Source organism: Thunnus thynnus, chromosome 7 (genome assembly GCF_963924715.1).
Source record: "Thunnus thynnus chromosome 7, fThuThy2.1, whole genome shotgun sequence".
NCBI classification, from domain to species: Eukaryota; Metazoa; Chordata; class Actinopteri; order Scombriformes; family Scombridae; genus Thunnus; species Thunnus thynnus.
The window spans coordinates 29,325,800-29,349,281 of NC_089523.1; the positions used below are offsets into that span (position 1 = coordinate 29,325,800).

The 23,482-nt window shown below is 41.5% G+C and overlaps 1 protein-coding gene across 1 annotated transcript in view; it reads left to right on the forward strand.

Moving 5' to 3' along the window:
* The first annotated feature begins 231 nt into the window (after positions 1-231).
* nova2 (NOVA alternative splicing regulator 2) overlaps positions 232-23,482 on the forward strand; it is an 89,482-nt gene continuing 66,231 nt past the window's right edge. Inside the window, exons 1-3 of the mRNA XM_067595393.1 lie at positions 232-1,562; positions 4,422-4,490; positions 21,154-21,297. Coding sequence (XP_067451494.1) covers positions 1,406-1,562; positions 4,422-4,490; positions 21,154-21,297 — 370 coding nt within the window. The 5' untranslated portion in view covers positions 232-1,405. The remainder of the gene's footprint in view (positions 1,563-4,421; positions 4,491-21,153; positions 21,298-23,482) is intronic.

Below are 23,482 nucleotides of genomic sequence, written 5' to 3' on the forward strand. Positions count from 1 at the left end.
TCGTTTTGCCTGAGAAATAATGCAGCTTCGGCCAATCGCGTCTCGACGGAGGCGTCGCTCTCTCCCTCTCATTTTCTAGCTTTATCTCCAGTGATGCCTTCACGTGTCGTCGAAAATAAGGAGCCCACGGGTTGCTGCACATGTGAGCGACTACAACATGCTAAAGCTTGGATTTTCAGTAAGACTTGAGCTCGGAGGACGCGGTATTTATGTGGTGGAGAGTTTGTAAGCCGCGTCAACAAACTGGCCTTTTTTTTAGGCTTATTGTACTTTCATTTGAATTTTTCTTCTGCATGCATTTTGGAAACCTGCAGTCTTGGGTCATGAGATGGTTAAAGACAACTGATTTGATGTAATATAGGTTAATCTAATCCAATGACCTGCCTTTTTTTGTTTTTTTCTGCACCACAACACAGTTCAATCTAAACAAAAAACATCAAAACAGAAAACAAACATCCAAGAGTCACCATTTCTGGCTATATCTCTTGACAAGACACACGTAAACACACCGGCAAGTCGCACTCTAATATTTGAAATTGGGAAGTCTGGGTTCACGGGAAGTCCTAGAAGGCATCGCCAGGCCCTGTGACGTCAGCCGCTCCCCTGCGCTCCCTCCAGCAGCCAGTCAGAGAAGGGATGCTCTGAACGCAAGACTGCAGCATCTTCACCGAGAGAACGAGCAGGAAAAACGTCTCTTTCTCTGTGTGTTCCTCCAGCTCCGCGTCTCCGGACTCTCCTCACCCACCCGTCACCCCTGGGTGTCTTCATGATCGGAGCCAGGACAGGATAAGAAGAAATAGGCCTATATTATACTAGCCTACGAATTACGCATCGGATTTTTTTTTGTATTATTGTTGCTTCAACGACCTTTCCTTTCTTTCTTCTTTCCTCGGCTGATTTCGCCTCTTTGTCTTTCGGTTGTGTTTTTTGTTTTGTTTTATTTATTGTTCCGTTTCGCTGGCTGTTGCAGAGGAGCGCCACCATCCTGCACTGTCTGACATGAGTACGCTCTTTTATCCGGTTGCAGCGGAATGACACACATATCCTAGCCCGCATATCAGAAGGTTGATGGAAGATTGACGCTCCATTTGCACGTTTTTAGTAGCCTAGATCATACTCCATCTGCAGAGGTTTCGGAATTTTCTCTCTCTCTGAGCTGATCATCCGCCGCTCCAGCGTTTCTTTCTTTCTGTCCCTGCGCAGCATCTCTCTGTACGCACGGCGCACCACGGAGAAACACGCAGCATAACCTCCCCCGTCCGCAAGAAACAGGCGTATTTTCCAATTCCTAAATCGCTTTCGCCTTCTCCAAGGACTCATCTGCACGGCTACGCTGCGTAAAAAAAACGGAAAAGAGGGGATTTAAACGCAAACGCAGCCCAAGCATCCAAGAGCAAGCTCGAAAATGATGGCCGGCGGAGCAGTACAGCAAAACGGGATTTTTTCAAATCCTCACCATCACAATCAACAGCCACACATGGAGTCCGATCCCCCGGACTCGCGTAAAAGACCCCTGGAGACCCCAACGGAGGCCAGCAGCACCAAACGCACAAACACGGGAGGTAAGAGGAGCGATGGGGATGCGGGGAGCTGTTCGGGTTTCGGTGAATGTTGCTTCGTCCTGAGGCAGGCAGGCAGAGAGAGAAAGGATAGCAGGTTGATCTGGTTCTTGACGTACATAGTAGCATGTTACAGCCCCAGATTCATATATTTGTGCTTCATTACGCAGTGATAAAAAATTATAGAGAGCACGATTTTTTATCCGCTTTAACCATGAGCGACAGTCATTTTCCAGCGGTATTAAAATAATCACGGGCCGCCGCTTTTGCCATGATGGAAGGGAAACAATGAGAGGGACTGAGGGGGGATTTGGAGGGAAGCCGCCGGTTCCCTCGCGCACATCCTGGCTGTTTTAGCGTCTTTAGATCAGCCGAATTGGGTGTTTTTATTGCGTCTTATGAATTACGCGCAGCCACAGCGGCCATGCTGGAGCCAAAATAAGGATGTAAACAAGTGAAAGCCAGATCAAGCTGGTGCGTGAAAGCAGGCTCTCATCCCGTCGACGGATGACCTTGTGATAATCTCACACATCAGCCACCATCGCCGCTTTGTGTACAATTACACAAGCGGATAAACAAGCAGGACTCATATTAACAGCAGGCCTGTGGCGAGCCAGAAAGAACAAGGGGGATCCAGAGCAGCTCAGAATGCGACAGTGTCTCTGTCTTATTGCAGTATGTCAGTGCCTGTATATTTTTATCATGCTTTGCTGTCCTGATTTTAATAACCTGCAGCTGGGAAAGGAGGTATCTTTTTCCTCTAAATTGTCCAATCATGTTTCTTCATTATTCTCTGGTTGGATGAAATATGGATATGTCACCATGGCGATCACCATATTTGGTTTTTGTTTACATGCTGTCATGCGCCAAGCATTCCCATCACCGGCATTACAACCATCAGTAGCCTATCCTGGCCATGCACCCCATCATGGACATTTGGACATACAATACACCTTTAAATGTGTTATTTACGGAACACCACGAGTGCGTGCGCACTCAGTGGAGACATTTAGGAGATTATTATGCAGAGTTTGAGTGAACAAGACTCCCCTTTCATAGTCTTGATTGGGAAGAAATGAATAAACCGATTCGATTCTGTAGATTTAAGGTCACTGAACCTTTTAGTGAAGACTGAAATATGACTGTCAATGTGAATATTTTATATTTCAGGCACCTGCCCCTTCAGGAAACAAAGAGAAATATGACTGTTGCTGTCAAAACTGAGGAAAAGAGTCCAATACAGAGGCAGATTTAAAGTCAAATTGGAAAAATTATGGCCATCCAGATTTGGCAAAGAAACTCCTTGGATTTTAAGTGACTTGCAACTTTAATGCACACACAAATGAGTCTAATATTCTTCAAATTCAGTTGCAAGCAGCTTTTTTTTGTCAAAAATATCTCATGTTTTTCCTCAAATTTGATCCCTCACAGACAGATCAGGACAGAAAAGTCTGTGTTTAGACTCCAGCGGGATACAAAAAGTCTCCGAAACTCACTGAAACACTGATTAATGAAATGTTTTTCATTTCAACGAGTCAATCAATAAATAGAATCTGAAAAGAAAATCTGATCTCACTGCTGCTTTTTTTCTGCAGCTGTGATTAGAAAGTAACGTCATGACTGGACGGGATGTGATACTCAGATTTTACGACTGGCCTGATTTATTAGTCAGGTCACAATGAAAAGCATGATGGCCACGAGATTTCCCTGACAGAGCTCTACATTTGGATGATCTAATAATTTAGTATGATGGTTGCTGTAATGTTAAAGTACATAAAATCTCAATAGACCCATTTAATCTCTCTGACCTGTTCCTTTCATTGCCCAATGACAGGACACACTGTTTAAAAAATAGTCTGTAGTGCAACCCATGGAGAGCCCTGAGGATCAATACATTTTTATCTGTTTGTAGATTTCTGAGTGACCTGGCCTTTTCAGAAATGACAGAAAAGAGCACGATGGTCATTTCTAACACTTTCTTCAACTCCCACCAGGAAACTTGACAGCTGTCCTCAGGAGTCATAATTAGACAGAGAGTCCAGTCGAGGAGGGGTGGGCCACACGTTAGCCAGCGTTGTCTTAACGGTGGATCAATACAGCTCCTCGCTGTATGTAAAAACTAAGGATTCCCCCCCCCCCTCACCCCCCCGGGGGACCATCCTCCTGCCTGTGTAACAGTCAGGCAGCTCATCCATTTAGACAAATGAAAAGGTTGAGATGATGATGATGAGCACGGCTGACCAGGCTTTTACTCAGGCAGAGAGGACGGCCGCAGTGCAGCCAGGTCAGCACTCCTTCAGCCGGCAGCATCAGGCCCGATGACCAGATGACATTTGCTTTAAAATGAACAAGTCGCCCACACACACACACTTTACGACAGCCCCTTGAGATAAACAACAAAGAAGAATCAGAGCTTGGTTGCGGTTCTTTCCTTAAAAAAAAAAAAAGATTGTTTTGACAATTTATTCAATTCTGCTTTTTAAAAAATGTGTTTTTGTTCCAATTCTATAAGAATTTGATCTTTGGTGATCTCTAATATGACATATATTTACAGCTTGAATTAAGCAAATGACACAGATGAGACTTGTCTAAATTTCTTTTATTTTACTGATAATAAGAAACAGAAACTTTAAAGCTGGTGTATCAGACTGTATACTTCTGGCCTTTGATGCAGGAGAATACGTTTAATATGAGAATATGTTTCTGTATTTGCATTTTTTTAAGAACTAAACTGCATCCAGGCTACAGTTTTTAAAGATATAGAAGTCAAAGTGCTGATAAGAGATCATAATACTGGTTGTTTCTCTGAATGATTAGTTTACGCCACACACTTCCCCACCCCTGTGCTTCCTCTCTCTGTAGTGGCCTTCCTGCAGCCCCTATTTGAAACTGAAGGCCTTGTATTCCCTCACCAAGAAACTGAGACTCATGGTAAGAGAGACTTTGATTTTGATCTTCTACCTGTTTTTTTTTAATAATCTTTACTGTTACCTTCTTCAATGCAGGGCTGATGCAGCAGTGACAACACGTACATGTTGTGTTCTTGAAGGCTAAATTCTGCAGAAAGAAATCTAAATTTTGAGGGCTTTTTAATGAGGTGGTCTGACTGCTGCAGGGCCTGACATTTAAATAGGATTTAAAGTAACGTGTAAGCTTGGATAACACTCTCATATTCTACTCATGATCCAGGTTAATGCATGCTGATATTGTTTATATTGTATGTGATCAATTCCATAACATCCATTTCCATGCTTTTTTATACAAATTCAATGTTTCTTTTTTTCATGATACCTAACATTACTGCACAGATGAGTCCTTTGACCTCTGACCTCATGCTAGCCATATCATCAAAAGCATTTGGGTTCATGACTGCTGATGTATTGTTGAAATGTTCATTAACTGTTCACTGTGCTTAAAGTGTGATATATGACGGTTTTAATATGCACCACGCTGCTGTTGGGTTTAAAAGTGACATGACTGTTAACTTTAATGTTTTCCCTTTTCACAGTTAAATTGAAACTTTATGTCTTAAAACAAAAGAAATCAGAAATATTTCTCCCGAAGTGAGCGTAAAATCGTGATAATTTTCCAGTCACGTTGTTTTTACCCAACAACTGCAGCTTCGTTAGAAAAAGAACAAGGGATATCCAGATGTAAGAAATAATGACAGGCCAAAGTATTTTACATTCATGTTATTCAGATTTGCTTTGTCAATGAGAAGTAAGAGTAGATAATTAATCAAAAGAAGACAAGAAAAGTTGGACTTTCTGGATTTTTCCACTGAGATTCCTGACATTTTGTGTCCAGGGTTCGTTCAGTGTGTGTGTGTGTGTGTGTGTATGTGTGTGTGTGTGGGAGGAAAATGGGAAGCGACATTATAGAGCGAGAGCTGGTCAGCTGTCAGACAGCAGATATGGGACGACATGGGACCGCTATAACCCTGCAGGTCATAAATCATCGCGACGTACGTCTCATAAAGAGCTGAAGGTCTTAAAGACAAAAAAGATCAGTGAGCTGCTGCAGTAGCTGCTGCTGTTCGCAGACCCCCCGCCCCCAACACCCCCATAATCCACCACCCCAAACCCCATTCTTATCTCTGCAGCCTCTCACCCAGGCTCAGCAGGGTTCTCCCCGACATTAAAGGAATTCAGATTTCCCTCTAATCATGTACATATATGATCAGAGATGTTTGATGAGCTTATTGTAAATATTTGATTTTGTTTCAGAGGTGATTAAACTTAAGATCGTTTTTAAACGATCCTGATGGTTAAACGAGTGATAATCTTTCAGTAATTTGAAGAGTACGCAATCAGGGTTCAGTATTTTTTTACTCTGTTGACTTGAAATAAATAAATAAATAAATAAGAATGCATTTATTTGGAGAAAACACAAAGATATTTCCTGCAAAAACCACAATAAGAGAAGGTAGATATTAATGAGTCAGAGAGTTGGCAACAACAGTGTCGGAGTGGAGTTAAATGCTTTTACAGTATTAAGTGGTCAAAATGATTTAGGATATGAAGATATACAAGGCTACTGAACATCAGTTCAAAAATAATGCACTAAATCATCTTAAATAAGTTACTATATCACTGTATTTGCCAAGAGAGGTTGTTTTTTTAAAAAAAGACTCTAGTGGCTTCAGTGAAGATGAACAGTTTACATACAGTTACAGTATCTATATCACACACAAGTTAAAAGGTTAAAACAGACATTTATATGCAACTTTTTTGCAGTATGTTCTTTATGATAATTTATGTGGAGAAAAACACTCGACTCTTTTTTCTTCTTTTTGTAAGTGTAGAGAACAGGTGTTTCAACACTGACGCACAATTAAAAGTCTGCATAATGTAACTTGTATAGAAATATTTTGCAGTCACATTTTGCAGACTCTCAGTTTGTGTTTTGCAGCATTTTGTATTTACAGTATGTTTAAAATTTTAGCATTTTAAGCCCCAAATTGATAAGAATTTTTAAAAAAAGAAAAAAAACTAGTCTCTGAATAATGGAAAAACCTGCAAACATCATCCAAACCATGCTGGGAGACTATAAATCTCTACTGAAACGCTGACTGATGATATTCTGTTCAGGTTGAAAGCTCTTAGTCAGAACGACCCGAGGGAGAGGAACCTCGTGTCATATCAGAAGTAGAAGAGCCAATAACCGATACCATATATAACCAATAGTGATCCTCCAATATCCAACAGCAGCCTGTCTCACTCTAATAGAAATGACTCAGTTTCTGTCCATTCAGAACACAGCTTTCAGGGGAAAAACTGCTTGTATAAGCCACTAAGAAGTCTTATGTAAGCACAAACAAAATAAATTGGATTGGATTTTTTTTTTTTTTTTTCGATTTTCATGTAGGTGGTCAGAAAATGAACATGCGAGTGAGACGCCTACAGGTTTAACAGTCAGGGAAAAGTTTGCTGACCTGGATGCACGGACCTTTCAGTCCTTCGATCACTGTGTGTTACACACTTCTCTCCTCCCCTCCTCTCTTCTCTTCTCTTCTCTTCTCTTCTCTTCTCTTCTCTTCTCTTCTCTTCTCTTCTCTTCTCTTCTCTTCTCTTCTCTTCTCTGCTCTGCTCTGCTCTCATTTTCTCTCTTCTCCTTTCCTGTCTTTAAGATATAATACATTCATTTAGTAAATGGATGGACTGGCAGGCTGGTGTTTGGAAGTAGGGGGGCGGGAGGGGGGGGCTTTCAAATGCCCTTGCCAAGTGACTTTACGGGACTAGCAATATGCCGGAAGATTTCTGTGTGCGTGTGTGTGTGTGTGTGTGTGTGTGTGTGTGACATTAGTTGCAAAAAAGCAGAGATAAAGTTGAGAGAGAGAGAGATGAAAGGTTGCTTAAATGATGTATTGCACTGGATGCACGTCCACGCGCACATCCGCACACTCAAACACACACACACACACACACACACACACACGCAGACACATGCGTGCAATGTATTGAGCCTTGGCCGTATGAGACAGGGCCTTTGATGCTATTTGATGCTTTTGATTTCTGCTATTGATTTCTGTTGCTCCTGGAGCTGAGTGGAGCATCTTTTTTTGGGACGTCCGTACAAAGGAGAGCTGCCTTCCTCTCATTGATCGGCTGTCCGGGCTGAGGAGGAAGAAGCCCCGCGATTGCCTTTGAGAAACTCAGAAATAGACACTAAGCAGAGGGGGTTTAGCCCTAAATCAGGCTGAAAAATCCCAACAGTTTTAGCCGAAATAGATAGAAATAAGCAGATTTTTAAAATGAATTAGTGAGTTCTTAGAACTGTTGCGACAAAACGTACGGAGTTGTGTTTTTCGGATACTTAGTGTTGAATGTTGAGCAGCTTTTTTATAAAAAAACAAAGTGTGTTTTTGCATCTCATGCTCGTCCTTTAGCCGCGGTAGCTTTCAGAACATGACGTTCTCCTTCACGACACGCCTGTTTTGTTCACTTGCGAGCCCAAGCGTTTTCCCGGCTGCACCCTCTCTCCCCTCTTTCATTCTCTCCATCTTCCTCTCCTCCTCATCCATACTAATCATGCTCTACTTCAGATCATCATGACTGCACCCTCCTCCTCCTCCTCCTCCTCCTCCTCCTCCTGCTGTCCTCCTTCACCCTCATCCTCCCATCATTTCGTCCTCCACCCACCCCCTTCATCAATCGCTGGCTGCCATTAACGACATTCGCTCGGCAACCGTTTCCGAGGGCTGTCGATCGATTTGCAGCCACCGTCGGCAGGACACTGCTGGCTGTAGCTGCGACCTTCTTTCTCCTCCTCCACCCTCTCCTCATCCTCTTTTCTTTTTTTTTTTTTTTTTCAAGCCACTGCGTCAAAGTAAAAAAAAAAAAAAAGCCATTGTACAGGGTGGGGTGAAGGAGCCGAGAGGTGGGAATATTCCCACAAAGGGAGGCGTGCGATTGGCGGAGCGAGACGCTGGTCACAGCTAGTTGGTCGCTGATAGGTGAGGAGAGCGGGGCGGCGATGAATATGGATGAGGCAGCGATAAAAGGGCCGATGCAGCGAGGACTACTGGAAGGGCCCCCCCTTCCTCCGAAATAGCCTTGGTCCATGAACAATACACACCAGTTTTCACACAAACAGACACACACACACACACACGCTGAAGGGAGAGACAGGAGGCGGCTGTTTCAGTTATCTTTGTTAGCGTAGCCGCCGTGTCAGCTTCGATTTCTACGCGGACGCCCAGGAGACAGCGATCGTTTTAGTATCGAGGCATTTCATTGGTTCTCCCTCAACCTCGATTCGAACTGAGTTTCTTAAGCAGGACGTCGTTCGTCTAACAGACGACTGTCTATTTATGATAAAGAGATGAAGGTATTCCCTCATCTGTTCCTGACCTGGACGACATATCTCTGTTCCGTTCTATTCTTTTGCTTTATTATTATTATTATTTTTTTAGAAATTCAATAATTTATTCCATTTTTTTCCTGCAAAATGTTTTCAAAGAACAGATGCCAGTGACAAATAGTTGAGTGTCATTTTCAAAACAAATTGTCCTCCATTTTAAAAACAGGCAACCCTCCACAGTATTAGATGCTGCTGGTGTTATGAATCATGTCAATACCTTTAAGAGGACACATTTTTAAGGACACATTCATCTGTGATTTTGGTGATACTTATTTCAGAATATACATGGAAGCCACTTTCAAAATATGAAGCCTGAAATCCCTCAGCAGCACAATCACTGAGTCACACCGAGCAGGTTATTGTATCGATAAATTAGACTTCTTCAAATATTTGATTAGTAAGAGTCACTATCCTTCCTGCTTGCTGACTGTTACCGCCTAAAATGTCAAATCTAAATTGAACGAATGACGTGAGAAAAGTGAAAGATTAAGATGAGGCAGAAAGGAGGGAGCGATAAACATAGAGAGATAAAGAGAGATTTCCTCCTGCTCACCTTCCTCTGCTAGCTCTTGGTGTTTATGAGTGACGGCGGCCATCTTTCAGACCGAAGACAGCTGGTCAGAGCCCCACTGCTGGAGAGCTTTACATGTTTGTGTGTGTGTGTGTGTGTGTGTGTGTGTGTGTGTGTGCTCCCTCCCAACAAAAGAGCAGAGGACTGGAGGGGGTGTGTTAGACAAAGCTTGCCCCCCTTAACTCTCCCTGCTTAGGGGAGATGAATATTTTCCAAGTCCCCAGAGCTCAGAGCCTCCATACCAGAGCCCCCCTTCCTCAGCTGAGCCAGTGTTCACACTGCTACACTTCAGACTTTTCCCTCATATGGGACTCAAGCTGCACACATTTCTGGTCTGGACCACATGGGTACATTTGACCCATATTAGTTTGTGAGGGCAGAATGTGATATTTTTAGAATAAAACTGCTAATTGTTCATATTTGGAGCTGACTTCTGACATGAAGTTTTCAGGGTCTCTGCGATTTTTAGCCTTATGAGGGTTTAAATGTGTCTAAATGGAGAATTTAGACAGCGAACGGTGAAACTGTCCACTGAAACTCTAGGATAGACCAATAACAGCTAGAAATGTTGGAAATCTGGTCCCATGATAGGTGATACCAAAGACTGTTGCTCCTAAATCACAACTATTTTAAAGCATGTCATTTACGTGTGACTTGTACGAAACATTTAAAATTAAATTTAAGAAATATAAGAGACTGATCTTCATTTCAAAAGTATTATATTTCATTAAGATGCCTCTCCGTTTTCTACGGAGCCCCCCAGGGTCAGCTGAGAAAAAAAAAAGATCCACGTGTAAATCTCTCAGTTTAGAAATCTGTGCACACGGTTTATAAACCGTGCTCTCGCATTCATAATCTGTGCCCTTGAATAACGAATCCGTGCCCACGGATTTGTAAACCGTGACCTCGGATTTGCGATCCATGTGCTCGAACGCAATTGATTGTAAAATGGGAAGTTGCTCATTTAATTTTATGTTTCTAAAAATATGTGGCGGAGGATATTTAATATGGAATCATCATTCTTAAAACATCGTCGACCTCAATGGATATTGAGCCACGTCATCCAATAAAGCACTCCGATGTTTTGTGTTTGTGTGTGTGTGTGTGTGTGTGGGTGGACTACATGAACACACACGAAATCTTAATCAGTTTGAAATAAATTACGGTTTTGTAGCGGGTAACACAAAGCGGACTGGCCTCGTCTCCATAGCAACAGTGGCTGAGGATCATGGGTAATGTGGCCTTCTGCTATCCAAAACTGACAAAAAAAAAATCTGTGGGCATGGATTTGTAATTCGAGGGCACAGATTATGAATCCGAGAGCACGGTTTATAAACTGTGTGCACAGATTTCCAAACCGACAGTACAGTTTCTATTCTGCTCACATTTGCTGTCAATACAAAACTCAAAACTTCCTGCCACTGTTTCACATAAAAACCCCTCCAGTCAACCAAGAGCAGAAACCTACCACATCAAACGTCTTTATTTTTAAAGATGAACAAAAGTCACATATGTAACTACAGTTCTATGAATTCTGGATGGTGTTCAATACCAGGCATTTCGCTATCTGTGATCAGGGAGGGACGGGGTATAGATCGGTCTAAATGGAAGTGAACATGATGTTGACTTGTACTTCGGGGGCGTGGAGTACAAGGCAGCATCACACACGTTTCATAGAGGGAGTCTAGACTAGTCTCACTTTTCTCTAAGAAAAAAGGGGGAAGGAACTGCCAAAAGCTCCAGACACTATAAAATTCACTAATTCAAAAAAGTCGTGACTCTATGAAGCTATGAAGAGGTGACTGTAGGTACGTTTGTCGGAGTGAAGTGTGTGAGAAAACAGAACATGAGAGAGAGGAATCGTGATCTTCAGGCCCCCCCACCCCGCCCCTGCAGGCCCGTGGACACCAGATCCCAGGATTTGAGCCTCCAATCCCCCAGCATGGGGAGCCTATTCTGGGCCTGGCGGGTCCGCAGGGGCCTTAGCAACAGATTGGACTGTTTACTCATCCAGATATGTCGCGGTGGAGGATGATTTATTATTTATTGTCAACGACCTCTACATCTCCTCCCCTTCTTGACCCAGAGAGACTTAAACATGAACACGTAAAAATACAGTTTCAGTACAGTTTGATAAACTTACTGTATGGAGACAGAGGGGTGGAGAGCAGCTACACCGGGCACATGTGGGATACTCTTCTTAGCTCGCTGCCTGTCCTTCTCTGTGCTGCTAGTTCGTGACTAACTTCTGGGAGTGGTGTGTTGGCCACATTTTCATTACATCACACCCTTCACAAAACAAAGATACTCAGAGAAAGAGGCAAAGAAGCCAAATATTTTTGACATGTAAAAGGAAACGTGCGTGTTGTAAGTGCTTGGATTTGTATGTGTATGTGTGTCTTTTTGTGAGTGTGTCGCTCAGTGGAGTGAAAACAAAGACCCTCATCACAGCAACCAGTAGGGAACCCTGTAGTTACTCAGCTGCAAGCACACATTATCTACACACACACACACACACACACACATACATGCACACACATCACTGCCTGTTTTGTACTGTAGTAGTAGTAGTGAAGTTGTAATCCCTCGATTTTCTAGCTCATATTTTCAATTTATGATTTATTTTATGACTGTCTGAGTGTGTCTGTGGTTAATGTTGTGGGAGGTTCGATAAGACGACTGGAAGGTTTCCCAGTTTGCATCAGCTGGGAAAACTAAAAGAAGAAAAGTTTTCCCTCCATTAATTTGTTTTAGATGGTTGTTTTATTTTTAAAAAAAATCAATGTTGACACAACGTCTATTAAATTAAAGAGACGTTATTTGCATCTTGCATCGGGACAAGTACATAGGCCATTATTGTGTCCCTGTTGAGCCGGCGTGGACCTACATACATGAATGTGACTCGGTGCAGCGTTAAAACAGAGCACATGCAGGCCTACATGTTGCTTTAAACTAGGTTAAGGTCTTTGATGACATAACGCCGCCTTTGGCTGCCATACTGAAGGTCATCAGCTCTGGGGCTACTGTGTGGTGGCTGTGAGCATCCTATTGTGGGTCTGGAAGTCGGATTTGTCTGTCTTAAAAGAAATGATTAGTTGGCTTCAGTGTGGCTGGAAACTGAGTTCTGCCTTTTTGATTTTATGAACTTCAGCTTTTGAAACAAGTTCAGCTTATAAAACATATATTTATAGGCTGCAGCATGATGTCAGACAAGTCTGACAGATAAGTCTGTGTCTGAAAGGGAAGCTCGACATTAAGTCAGCATTAAGTACCACATTGGAAGTAGTCGATGCTAGCTCGCTTCGTGGCTACTTATGCTATAGTTTAATTAAATCAATTATGACCAAAACACTGCCGCAGAGATTGATGGACTATGAGCTCCCTGTGTAAATATCAAAGTTTCATCATAAGTCTCTTCCATCTTTCCAATTGTTCTGCCATTGTAACGGTTAATAAGGAATGTCTTATATCTGCTTGGGAGAGGTGTATTTTGTTTTAACTTGTATGGACCAACACGTAGCCTAAAGGCTTCTCTATGCTTCAAAAGAACCAGTTTGTATGAATGTGACAAGTCTGACAAGGCAAAAGTGTTTATGCCAGTTCTGAATGGCTGCAAAGCTAAGCCTGCTGTCATGGCCTCTTCTTCCTCCTGCCTCACCGACCTCACTCCAAGATTTCGGCGTCTTTGTCGTTTCAACACGATAATCAAGATGCACGCTTTCAGACATCATCATTCATGGTGTTGCACTCAGTTGTTCTCTCAAAAAAATTACAAAAGTAGCTCCAACCCTCCCTAATTGCATACCTCTGCACACCTGCATGAGATGAGTATGATTGTTTCAGAAAGTTACAGAAACTGTGGGGATGCAGCCCACCTTGATTTTTACTGTTATCTGATCTGACAAGCTTTGTTTGAAGCACACCGAGGCCTTTGCTCGTGAAATAATCCGCATGCTGCTCTTTACATTAACATCAGTGTCATTGTTGAATCTTACATTAAGCTCTCGCATCTGTTTAGGAACCCCTACATCCCTCCCCTTCACTAAAACATTACGAACTAATCGGTAACAATCACCACAACTGTAATTATGGTGTTTTTCTTGTTCTTATTTGGACTGAAAGTTTACATGCTCATTATGTTGTCAGCATGAAAGAGTCGCTGCACACAGGGAGCTGAGACGTTGGATCTTTGATGATGCTTCGTATCAACAAGTGCAGAAAATAGTAGCAGGGAACAATGAGTTTGACATCTTGCTGAGACATCAGCTTCTCTCAACACAATGCTACAGAACAGCAGTGTGGCATTTGTGTTATTTTAAATAGCCATGAATGTTAAAAGATGGCTGTGTGTGTGTGTGTGTTGGCGTCCGTGGTGGTTGTTGGGTTATTGAGCTCTTTCATAACTCCACTGCCAGGACTCATTTTTAAATATATTTTGAATTTCCAGAGTAAAAGGATATTAGTGAACCATGGAGAATTTAGCTGGGTTGCTTTGAAACTGTGTTTTTACTTTTCTGAAAGCATTACTAAAAACTTTTTTCTCTTCATATTCTTATCCACAGAATAAATTAGTCATCTCGAGACATTTTGTTTAAACACCCACGAGTGGAGAACTTTCCTACCATCGCTTTTTTATTTGCTGAGCTGTGAGAGGGAATAACGCGTGGGTTAGTGTTGCGTGACCTCTATCAGATTTTGAGCTTAGCGCTGACACTGATGGGTCAGACGTGGTTAGCAGAGCCTCTGGCTGATGATTATGCTCGGTTAGATCTGCGAGCATGAGTATCACCTGCACCCCTGGGGATGTGGGATGACACGATGGAGGGAGGGGGTAGGGTATAATTACACATAATTAGAATTTTGCAACTGTGACAGGTTAATAAATGGGGATTTACTTTTCCAAAACTGTGGTAAAAATGTATCCAAGTTGTGCACGGTTGTGGGCGAGGTTCACACTGGACCGGGATGAAACGAGTGACATGAGTGGCAGGATAATTTAACAAAATTAGGATTTACCTTTTTCCACAGTGATAGTTTGTTGGGATTCAAACTGAACTGAGATAAAACATTGATATCTCAAATAAATAAGCAGCTCCACACCTGGATACTATATATTAATGCTAATATATATATATATATTCTTAAAGACATGGTTATAATCTCTCACAGACTCACAAAAAAGCAGCCAAGTCTGAATAGTTTGGTTATTTTTTGCTTTCAGCTTTGATCAAAGAATTCTATTGTCAAAATCCACATTTTATGAAAGATATAAAATCAATTGGTGGATCATATTTGTTGACAGGTTGTACCAGAATGCTTTATAAAGAGTAAAACCATCACATCTGTAAGTGCAGAGCAGAGATTCTCGGGGTCTGATAACGTGTCTAGAGGCTCTTTAATGTCACACAATAAGACGCATCACTTTCAGCCTTTCGTGAACTGTTATACGTCAGAGGCTTTAAAAAAAAAAAAAGTCCATAGAGACATAATGAAAGTTGAAGAATGTTGATAAAACTTTGCTGTAAACAGTCATTCAGTATGATTCAGTGTGGGAGGAAGAGGCAGATAGTGCAGCACAGTTTTTTTTTTTATGTCTGGAAGTTTTTTCATATTTATGAAAATTGAGTCATGGTAGTTATCAAACCTGCTAAAAGCTTATTTTCAAAGTGTAATTCAATCTGTGTTATATAACCCTGTTAACAAAGTCCACACTGGAGCTCTGCAGTGCTGTTTAGTGATACAGATGAGTTTAATGATATGTTGTTGACTCGGTGGGTATTGAAGATCACAGGCTCGTTGTGCATAAATGTCTGAATGTACACCGAATGTGTATTTTTTTAGGTTTTGAAGTGTTCCCACAATATTTTCTGTATGAGAAATATAGTTGTCCTTTAAAACAGGGAAGGATGGAGGATGTGCAGGTCCACAGAATATAGGTTACATAGGTTTAGTTTCTAAAGTGTAACTGAAAAGGTGGATAACTTGTTCTCGGACAGGATTGATACCGCATATATAAATACATTTTTTAATGCTCGCCATGGTAACACGTACAAGTGTTACCATGCAACAGATGCAAGTGATGAACATGAGTCACTCATTACATCCTCTTATATACATGATGAATCATGTCGCCAAGGTGTGTAGGCTTGTTTATTAGACGTCAGAAACGGTCTGTTCGTGGAGGAGGTGTTTGTGTGTGTGTGTGTGTGTGTGTGGTAGTATCTGCTTTGTGTTGCTTTTGTATTTGTGTGTGCATGCATGTGTGAGTGTGTGTGTGTGTGTGTGTGTCATATTTACCAATTCCCCTGCCTTATTAATACAGGCTGGTTATAATTAGCTAGCCTCTATCTAAAGCAGGTCAGTCCAAGGCTTCGTACTCAAATTGGGTCACTGCAGCAGCGAGAGGAGAGGAGAGGAACAAAAACAAGTGGAGGATAGGAAAGGAGAAAAAAAAAAAAAAGGAAAGGAAATGAGGAAGTGAGGAGGGGACAGTGAAGGAAACAGGAGGAGGTGTGTAGGAGAGAAAGGTGAGGAGGAGAAGACAGACAGTTTTAGGCTATTATCTCCGTGTGACAGTTGTTTCAAGCTTAAAAACAAATCACTGCTGTGAGCATTGTTAATATCAGAGAGCAAAAACTAGACACAGTAAACATTACATCATGTCTCGTCGCTACTTGCAGCTAATTAGCAATAGCCAGCTTCCCCAAGGTTCCTAGGTTCCTGTTAATATTTTGAAAAATTAAAGATGAGCAAGTTTCTCGCCAGGCTCGCTCTTGAAAACGAGTGCGAGGAGCCAGTTGTGAAATGGAGGATGAAGCTGGAGCATAAATGTTTGTCATCAGGAAACCGTAAAAGGGCTGCTGAAGAGCCGCAGTGCAGCTAAACTTCGACTCGAAGCGTCCAGCTCAAAATATACCATATCCAAGACAGAAGAAGCAAAGAAAACAGCTGAAAATAATTGAAAAAAGAGGTGAAGCACGTTCAACAAACTTCCTCGAAATTACCAACCAAAATATAACTCAGCCTTGTTTTGGTTTCTTGACCTAACTTACATCTTTTGCTAATTAGCTTGTGTGCGCTTTGAAAGACTGCTACTTTGTGGCTCGGCGCCTACACAGGGTTAATTAGCCATTCAGATCATTAATACTTATCAAGCAGCTCTGCTTCTAAGAAATGTTTCTAGATCTAAAACTTCAGTGTGAATGGGAAGGATACCAGGAAATGAAGGAGAGAAGTAAGCGGATAGATGATAGAAGAGAGGGAGAAAGAGGAGTGAGGGTTGATTATTCTCCTATAGATGTTTTCATTTTAGAAAAAATCCCCTCATGCATCCATTAAAACCAATGATGATTTTGCAGAACAAAAGTTGGATGAAGTGAGAGCTCCAGCTGGTAAGTAGTCCAAGGGGAAGAGCCTTTAATTTAACACAAAATCAGAAGTAAATTCAGTGAAAACACCTGCTTTACTAATGCACATCAGGGAGTTCAGATTAACACAAGCTTTTAACAAAAGGAGGCTATTGGCCAAAGTAAAAAGTGGGTAAACTGAGGTTCAGTTCATCCATGTTTGAGCTCCCTGTAGTTTGTATTTCATCACTAGCAGAGCTGAGGAAAGGCAGGGGAGTGTCAGATTTCCTGTCTGTGTGCTCATGCTTTGACTTGGCTGAACACTGAGAGATGAGAACAGAGCCCACCCAGAGTGTAACACACTAAAAACTGTACTGCTACTACTACGGTTCCTCTACAAACGTAGATAGTTTGGAGCACAACAAGCTTCACAGCTTCATAGAAATTAAATCAGACACAAGATTTTTTTTTTCTCTTTTAGAAATTACACATATTTTCCTGTTTCTCGAGGTCTTAATCCAGCTGACAGTTTAAAATTTTGTGGCTTCTCTGTTGTGAACATAATACAGAGACTCTAAACCTGCTTAGAGCTACAATATTCATATGGAATTGGTACACAGATATGGTTATTCCCATTTATGTCCCATTCATATAGTATCAGAGTTGGAATAATACCAGTTTCTGATTTGTAAGTGATGTTCAGGTCAACATCCAAGTCAACTCAAGCCCCAGATATGTTTATAATATATACTCATAAGTCTCCATACCATATAATGTGAATGAATTGAGTTGTCTGTACACATCTACAATCTTGAGTCTAATCATCCAAAATAAGTGAACACCTGTGTGGGTGGAACATGGGTGTTTAGGGGCCTTAAAGGCATTAGTTTACATGGAGATTTCACAACATCTCTGGTGAGTTTGAAGGAAATTTGGGGATTTTGAGGCACCATTTGGTGGTCAGAGTTAGGAATTTAATCTTCAAGTCTCAGTAGAGTCTCACAACCAGCAATGGGTGAGATATTTACACAGCCATGCCCGACCCAAACAGGTGTATCCACTTGTTTTGTCTGATTAGACCTCTGCTCAGGACTCTGTAGGTGTGTATAGATGCCGTCTGTCTGGCTTGATGAACATCTTCCTCACTCCCCCTGGTAGTTCTGTTCAGGTGGGACAACATCTTAATGATTTTAAATTGTAGTGTGCTGACATTTAGACTACAGCAAACTCCCAGCATATCTATAACTGAAAACACCTTTCAGGGACTTTCACAAATTCAATGTATTGATAGCGAGTTGTCACAAACACCTCAGTTCTACTGTTGTTCTGTTACGACGGAAGTGTTAGAGATATTTATACGGCGTTATAGCTATTAAAAGGCATTTAATAAGCCTCAGTTTAGCTATATGGCATCATAAATCTTTCATCTGACTGGATCTGGTGCATCTCACAATAACAGCAGGATATTCTAATATTCTTTTGCGCTCCATGTATATTTTTACAGTTCAGCTGTTCGCCTGGGCGGCAGTCAGAGAACGGCAGTGTTACAAGGTGCCTCGCCCTTGTGATAAAGTGTGCCCCTGTAATAATAATCCTATTTTAATCTGCCTCCTGAGGTTATGTGTCCTGGATTATCAAATATGAAGAATGCTGCATGGGAGGGAAGTGCTGAGACATATTGAATCAGTAGCAGTTTAAATAGACATAACACTACAAAGCCGTGTTAGAAACTATGTGCAGAACAGATACCCCACCTCAAAATGTAGATAGTGAAGAGTTTATTCATGGGATTAAATGAAAGAATAACATTTATTCTTTTCAAATTGTTGCTGAAATGTAGACTGAAAAGATTATGGATTTCTATTAAGGGTATGAATCCTTATAATATTCTCATTTTATTTCATTTATTTATTGATACACTGTGATTTTAAAAACTGAGTAGGTATTTTACAGCTACATGGTGATACAATAATGAAAGAAATGGTGGTTTTTGTTACAGATTTATGGCCTCATATCGTCAGATTAATAGCATCACACAAAATAACACCAACAGTATCTGACCATGCAGATACTTATGGTTAGATTAGTTGGGGTTTCGAAATATTCCTCTCTGAGATGTCTGATCCCCACCTCAATACAGTTGAAGTGAATGGAATTTTGTTTGTGCTGCACAAAGCTTTGATAAATTACATTTGAAACAGAATCAGTTTTCCTTGAAACATCTTTCCACTGAGGGATTTTTTTTTTTTTTTTTAGTGTACTTTGGTCGTTGAATGATTCTTTAATATGGTTCTGTCTTATAGTTTGTCTGTCTGTGTATGTTGAGGGTTGACAAACAGATTTTTACCATGAAAAGAAGATTCACAAGCATGCTCCTAAATGTAGATTTTGCTAAATGAACTACAGCATGATAAAGACTTATTTATGTTAGTTTGGGGACTTTTATAATCTGCAGTTTGTCGACCGACCGACGAGAAAAGCAGAATTCGTACATAAGTGTCTCCTCCTCAACTGAAGTATTTGGGCGAGAGCCCTTTAAAGAGGAAGGAATGAGGAAACAAATGTGAGGTGGTGCTTTGCTTTAGTTGACCTACAGCGTGTTGATACCATCGCCATGGAAACAAAGGCACGTCTGTTTCTGAACGGGAGGGATTTGTTCTTATCTACCTAGTCCCAAACCCCCACATGCTTACACATATCCCTGCTGACCAGTGCACCTCCATGAGACGCCTCCGTATCTTGGTTACTGTGATTCTGTCAATCCCTCCTGAAAGAGACAGTAGAGAGAGAGAGAGAGAGGGAGCGGCTCGTTCTCTCTCTCTCACACACTTGTTTTGTCAAAAAGAGCAGCAGGCTACAGCCAAAAGGTCACAGGATCAGTCCCAGCCTCGCCTGAGGTCATCGTGTCCCCGAGCGAAGCCGCCGAATCTGTCCCCGACTCTGCTTTGACCTTTCGGTTTCACCTCTCGGCTTCAGTCTGAAGCGCAAATGTCGAAGCTGTCTCGTCTCTACTTTGACAACAGTCTACACACCTGTAATTGAGATGTTGTTTTTTTTAAAAATTCACATGCAAATACATTTTTATCTGCAGTTCTGCAGTTTGGTGGCTTCAACTGACATCGTTTAACTTGAGTAAAAGGCGCACGGCACACTCACATTAACTATCCTGGATGGTTTAGAAGCTCCACAGCATTTAAGGACATGACTTCTAATTGCAGTCTCAACTAATAATACTCACAACCAAATATTTCCTCATGAGCTTTTTGTGACACCGAAGAGGATAAATGAAGTGCAGTAGTAAATTATAGCGTGTCAGTCACCAGAATTTGATTTTCCTCTCTCGGTCTATATAGCTCTGATGATGCAGGACGACATTTACCAAAACCGTCCAATGAACGGGTTACCTGACCATATGTCGACCACATGAAACAGATGGCACAGATTCCTTTCATATCCAGAGTTTACACTATATTCCACATTGCAGGTGCGGCCTCCATGCTAGCAGGATAAAAATATCTGGATCTGTGCTCGTCTGCTTCGTGTTTGTTTATGTGAGTTTATCTGAATGTTTTAATGAATCCGTGTGAGCGTGTGTGTCATGTGGCGTCATGCATCCGCGAGCCGTCACATCCACAAGCGTCGGTTGAATCTGATTAGCTTAAATAACAAAACCAGCAAGCCGGCATATTCCTCAGCTCCTTCCCTGTGTGCCAATGCGGTGACAAGGACCAGATTCCTCAGGCCTGACGCTGAAATTAGATCAGACCAATCTGGAGAGTGTGTTTAGAGGCTCGCGCAAGTGGACATGAAGAGAAAAGGGGGAGAGATAACGCCAGCAGGGAATCATCAGATTATGGAAATAATTAGTTGTCGTGGATATCAGTCATCGTCTGATGTGATTGGGTGGATTTATGCGGTTTTGGGAAGCCTCGGATAGTCGATTGAGAGGGAGCGAAAGACGGATAAAGAGACAAATTGTTCTGCTCTGGCGTAGTGATGCGGCACCGGCTCGCATCTGTTCTGTCAGACTGTGATTACTGACAAACACTTTCCTTCCACTTCACAGTTTACACTTCTTCAAACAAAAGGATTCTTTGGATGTGAAGTAATTTTTTTTTTCCCACTAAAAATGAAAATTGTCTGACGTGAAAAAATATACAAACAAAAGGCCAGCGTGAGGACAAAGGTACAAACAGACTAATAATGAATATTGTAGCTTTTTGTAATATTTCTCTTTTTCAGCTTTATTCAAAGTAAAAACAATCTGAGCTGCAGTAGCTCCCTTTGACTTCCTGTTTCCTTTTTCCTGCTGCAGAGGAAGGCGAGTACTTCCTGAAGGTTTTGATTCCCAGCTATGCGGCGGGTTCGATCATCGGGAAGGGAGGTCAGACCATCGTCCAGCTGCAGAAAGAGACCGGAGCCACCATCAAACTGTCCAAATCCAAAGACTTCTACCCCGGTAAGACACCCATACTGCTGATGGATAGATGGATGGATGGATGGTGGGGTGGGGAAAGGAAAGGAAAACGTCATCCTAAGATACTTTTACACTGTAAATGTAGTTTTTAATTAATATTTACTGTTTTTGTAAAAAAAAATTATTTTTTTGAGGCTTTAGGCATTCCTGTTACATATTACAATATTTACAGGGTTCAATCCTAAAGAGGGTAGCTCAAAATACTCAACATGCATTACAAGACTTATAAAAAAATACTACTACTAATAATAATACTAAAATTGAATGGATTTTTGTCTTTCCCAAAGAAATAGCATAAAATATATCAAAACACCTGCACTAAAAATGGAAGATGCACCATTTTTTTAACAGTGTAGAAGTGTTATAAGGTGGGATTTTGCTTCATCAGCAGAACAGTAAACATACATTTGAATGGATGGATGGATAGATGGATGGATGGATGGATTGATGAGTAACAGTGAAATGATAAAATGAGGGAAGTGTAAAAAGGTGGTTTTGATTTGGAGATGCATTGAAAGGAAGTAAGGGGTAAAGGCAGTTTTTCATGATGTTAAAACACATATATGCACACACACACACACTCGCGTACGAACACACACAATGTTAAATGTTGTCTGCTGAGTGAGTTTCCTTCAGATCAAATCAGCTGAAAACTACAGCCTTGTTTCAACACTGTGGGACAGATTTACGGATTTATGCTGAGTTGTGTGTGTGTGTGTGTGTGTGTGGCCCTAGGTTTGTGTTGTCTGAGGTCATGAGTCCTCAGGGACGGAGGGGCCTTGACTGGGCTCACGTTGCACCCCCTCCCTCACCAACACACACACACACACAAACACACACTAGTCCACCAGACATCAGGATTACAGGATCAGAGGTGAAATTATATATTTGTCTAAAGTCTTAATTCTGCCCTGACGTGACATGTGACTGGCGCAGTGATGAGGGGGAGAGGCTGTGATCTGATCTCTGTGTGTGTGTGTATGTGTGTGTGTGTGTCTGTCCTGCTGTGAGTCGAAAGTTTGAGTTGTTTGTTGTCGGGTGTGTCGTTTTCTAATGAAACACGTGAAGGTTCTGCAAAACGTAATGCCGTCTGCTATAAAATGCATTTATGTATGAATGCATTCCTTTGCTTTGGTAAATATGTTTTCAATGAGGCATGATTTACATTCACTGGCAACATTTTTTTTTTTTTCCCAGCAAGGAGATCGTTATGAAATTCGTGTACCGCACAGAAGTTTGGTTTGCAAAACAAAAGACAAACAGAAAACAGGACTTTTACTCTGCACAACGGCGCTGGTATCCTGAATCCATGTGTTGTTAGGTTTAGCCAGACAAACAGCGTATCCAAAAAAACTGAAAAGTATATAATATATCATCCGTTTTTCATGTGTATTTCTGTGGTTTGACGCCTGCTCTGCCTCCACTTTGTGCAACCTCAAAGCATGTGGAAAAGCAGGGCTGTGTTGAAACGGAAGTGTCTTCATATGCATCCCTTTCAGCTGTGTGTAACTCAGTGGCAGGTGGCAGAATGATTCAGTGTGGTGAAACATATTTATCTGACCCAAATCCATTACTATGCCGCATACTTTTCTTTCTGAGATAATATTCACAATCTCCAGGCTTCCTGTAAGAATTACTCAAGTAAAATAACCTCAAGAGGTAAAATTACTGTCGCGTAATCAAACGTGGTAGCGGTCGGTTTTTGTTTCTCGTCTGTATCGCGCTGTAACAATCCCACCTCCAGTTAAACTCCCCGAGACTTCTCAGTGTTGTCATAGCGCCTGCGGAGTCTCTGATGTAATCGCAGCCCCCTGAGCCAATCACAGCATGAGGTTTCTCCAGCTCTGTCAGAGACTTGTCGGACACACAGTGTGCCACTCTTAAATATGTTTTAGAGTTTCAGCCTGGAATTCATGTTGGAAATAAAAAGGTTTCTGTATGTGGCAACGAAATGAATCTGTTCATTCATTTTTCTCCATGAGTTCAATCGGCAACAGAAGGCTTTCCAAAACCATTACAAACAGCTGTTAAAAAATGATGATGTTTTATGGTGTGTCAACGCTGTGGTTAAGGTCTGGTTAGGTTTAGGCACAAAAAAACTCTTGGTTAGGTTTAGGAAAAGATCATGACTTGGGTTGAGATCACTTGAAACGTGGTGTGGGTTAAA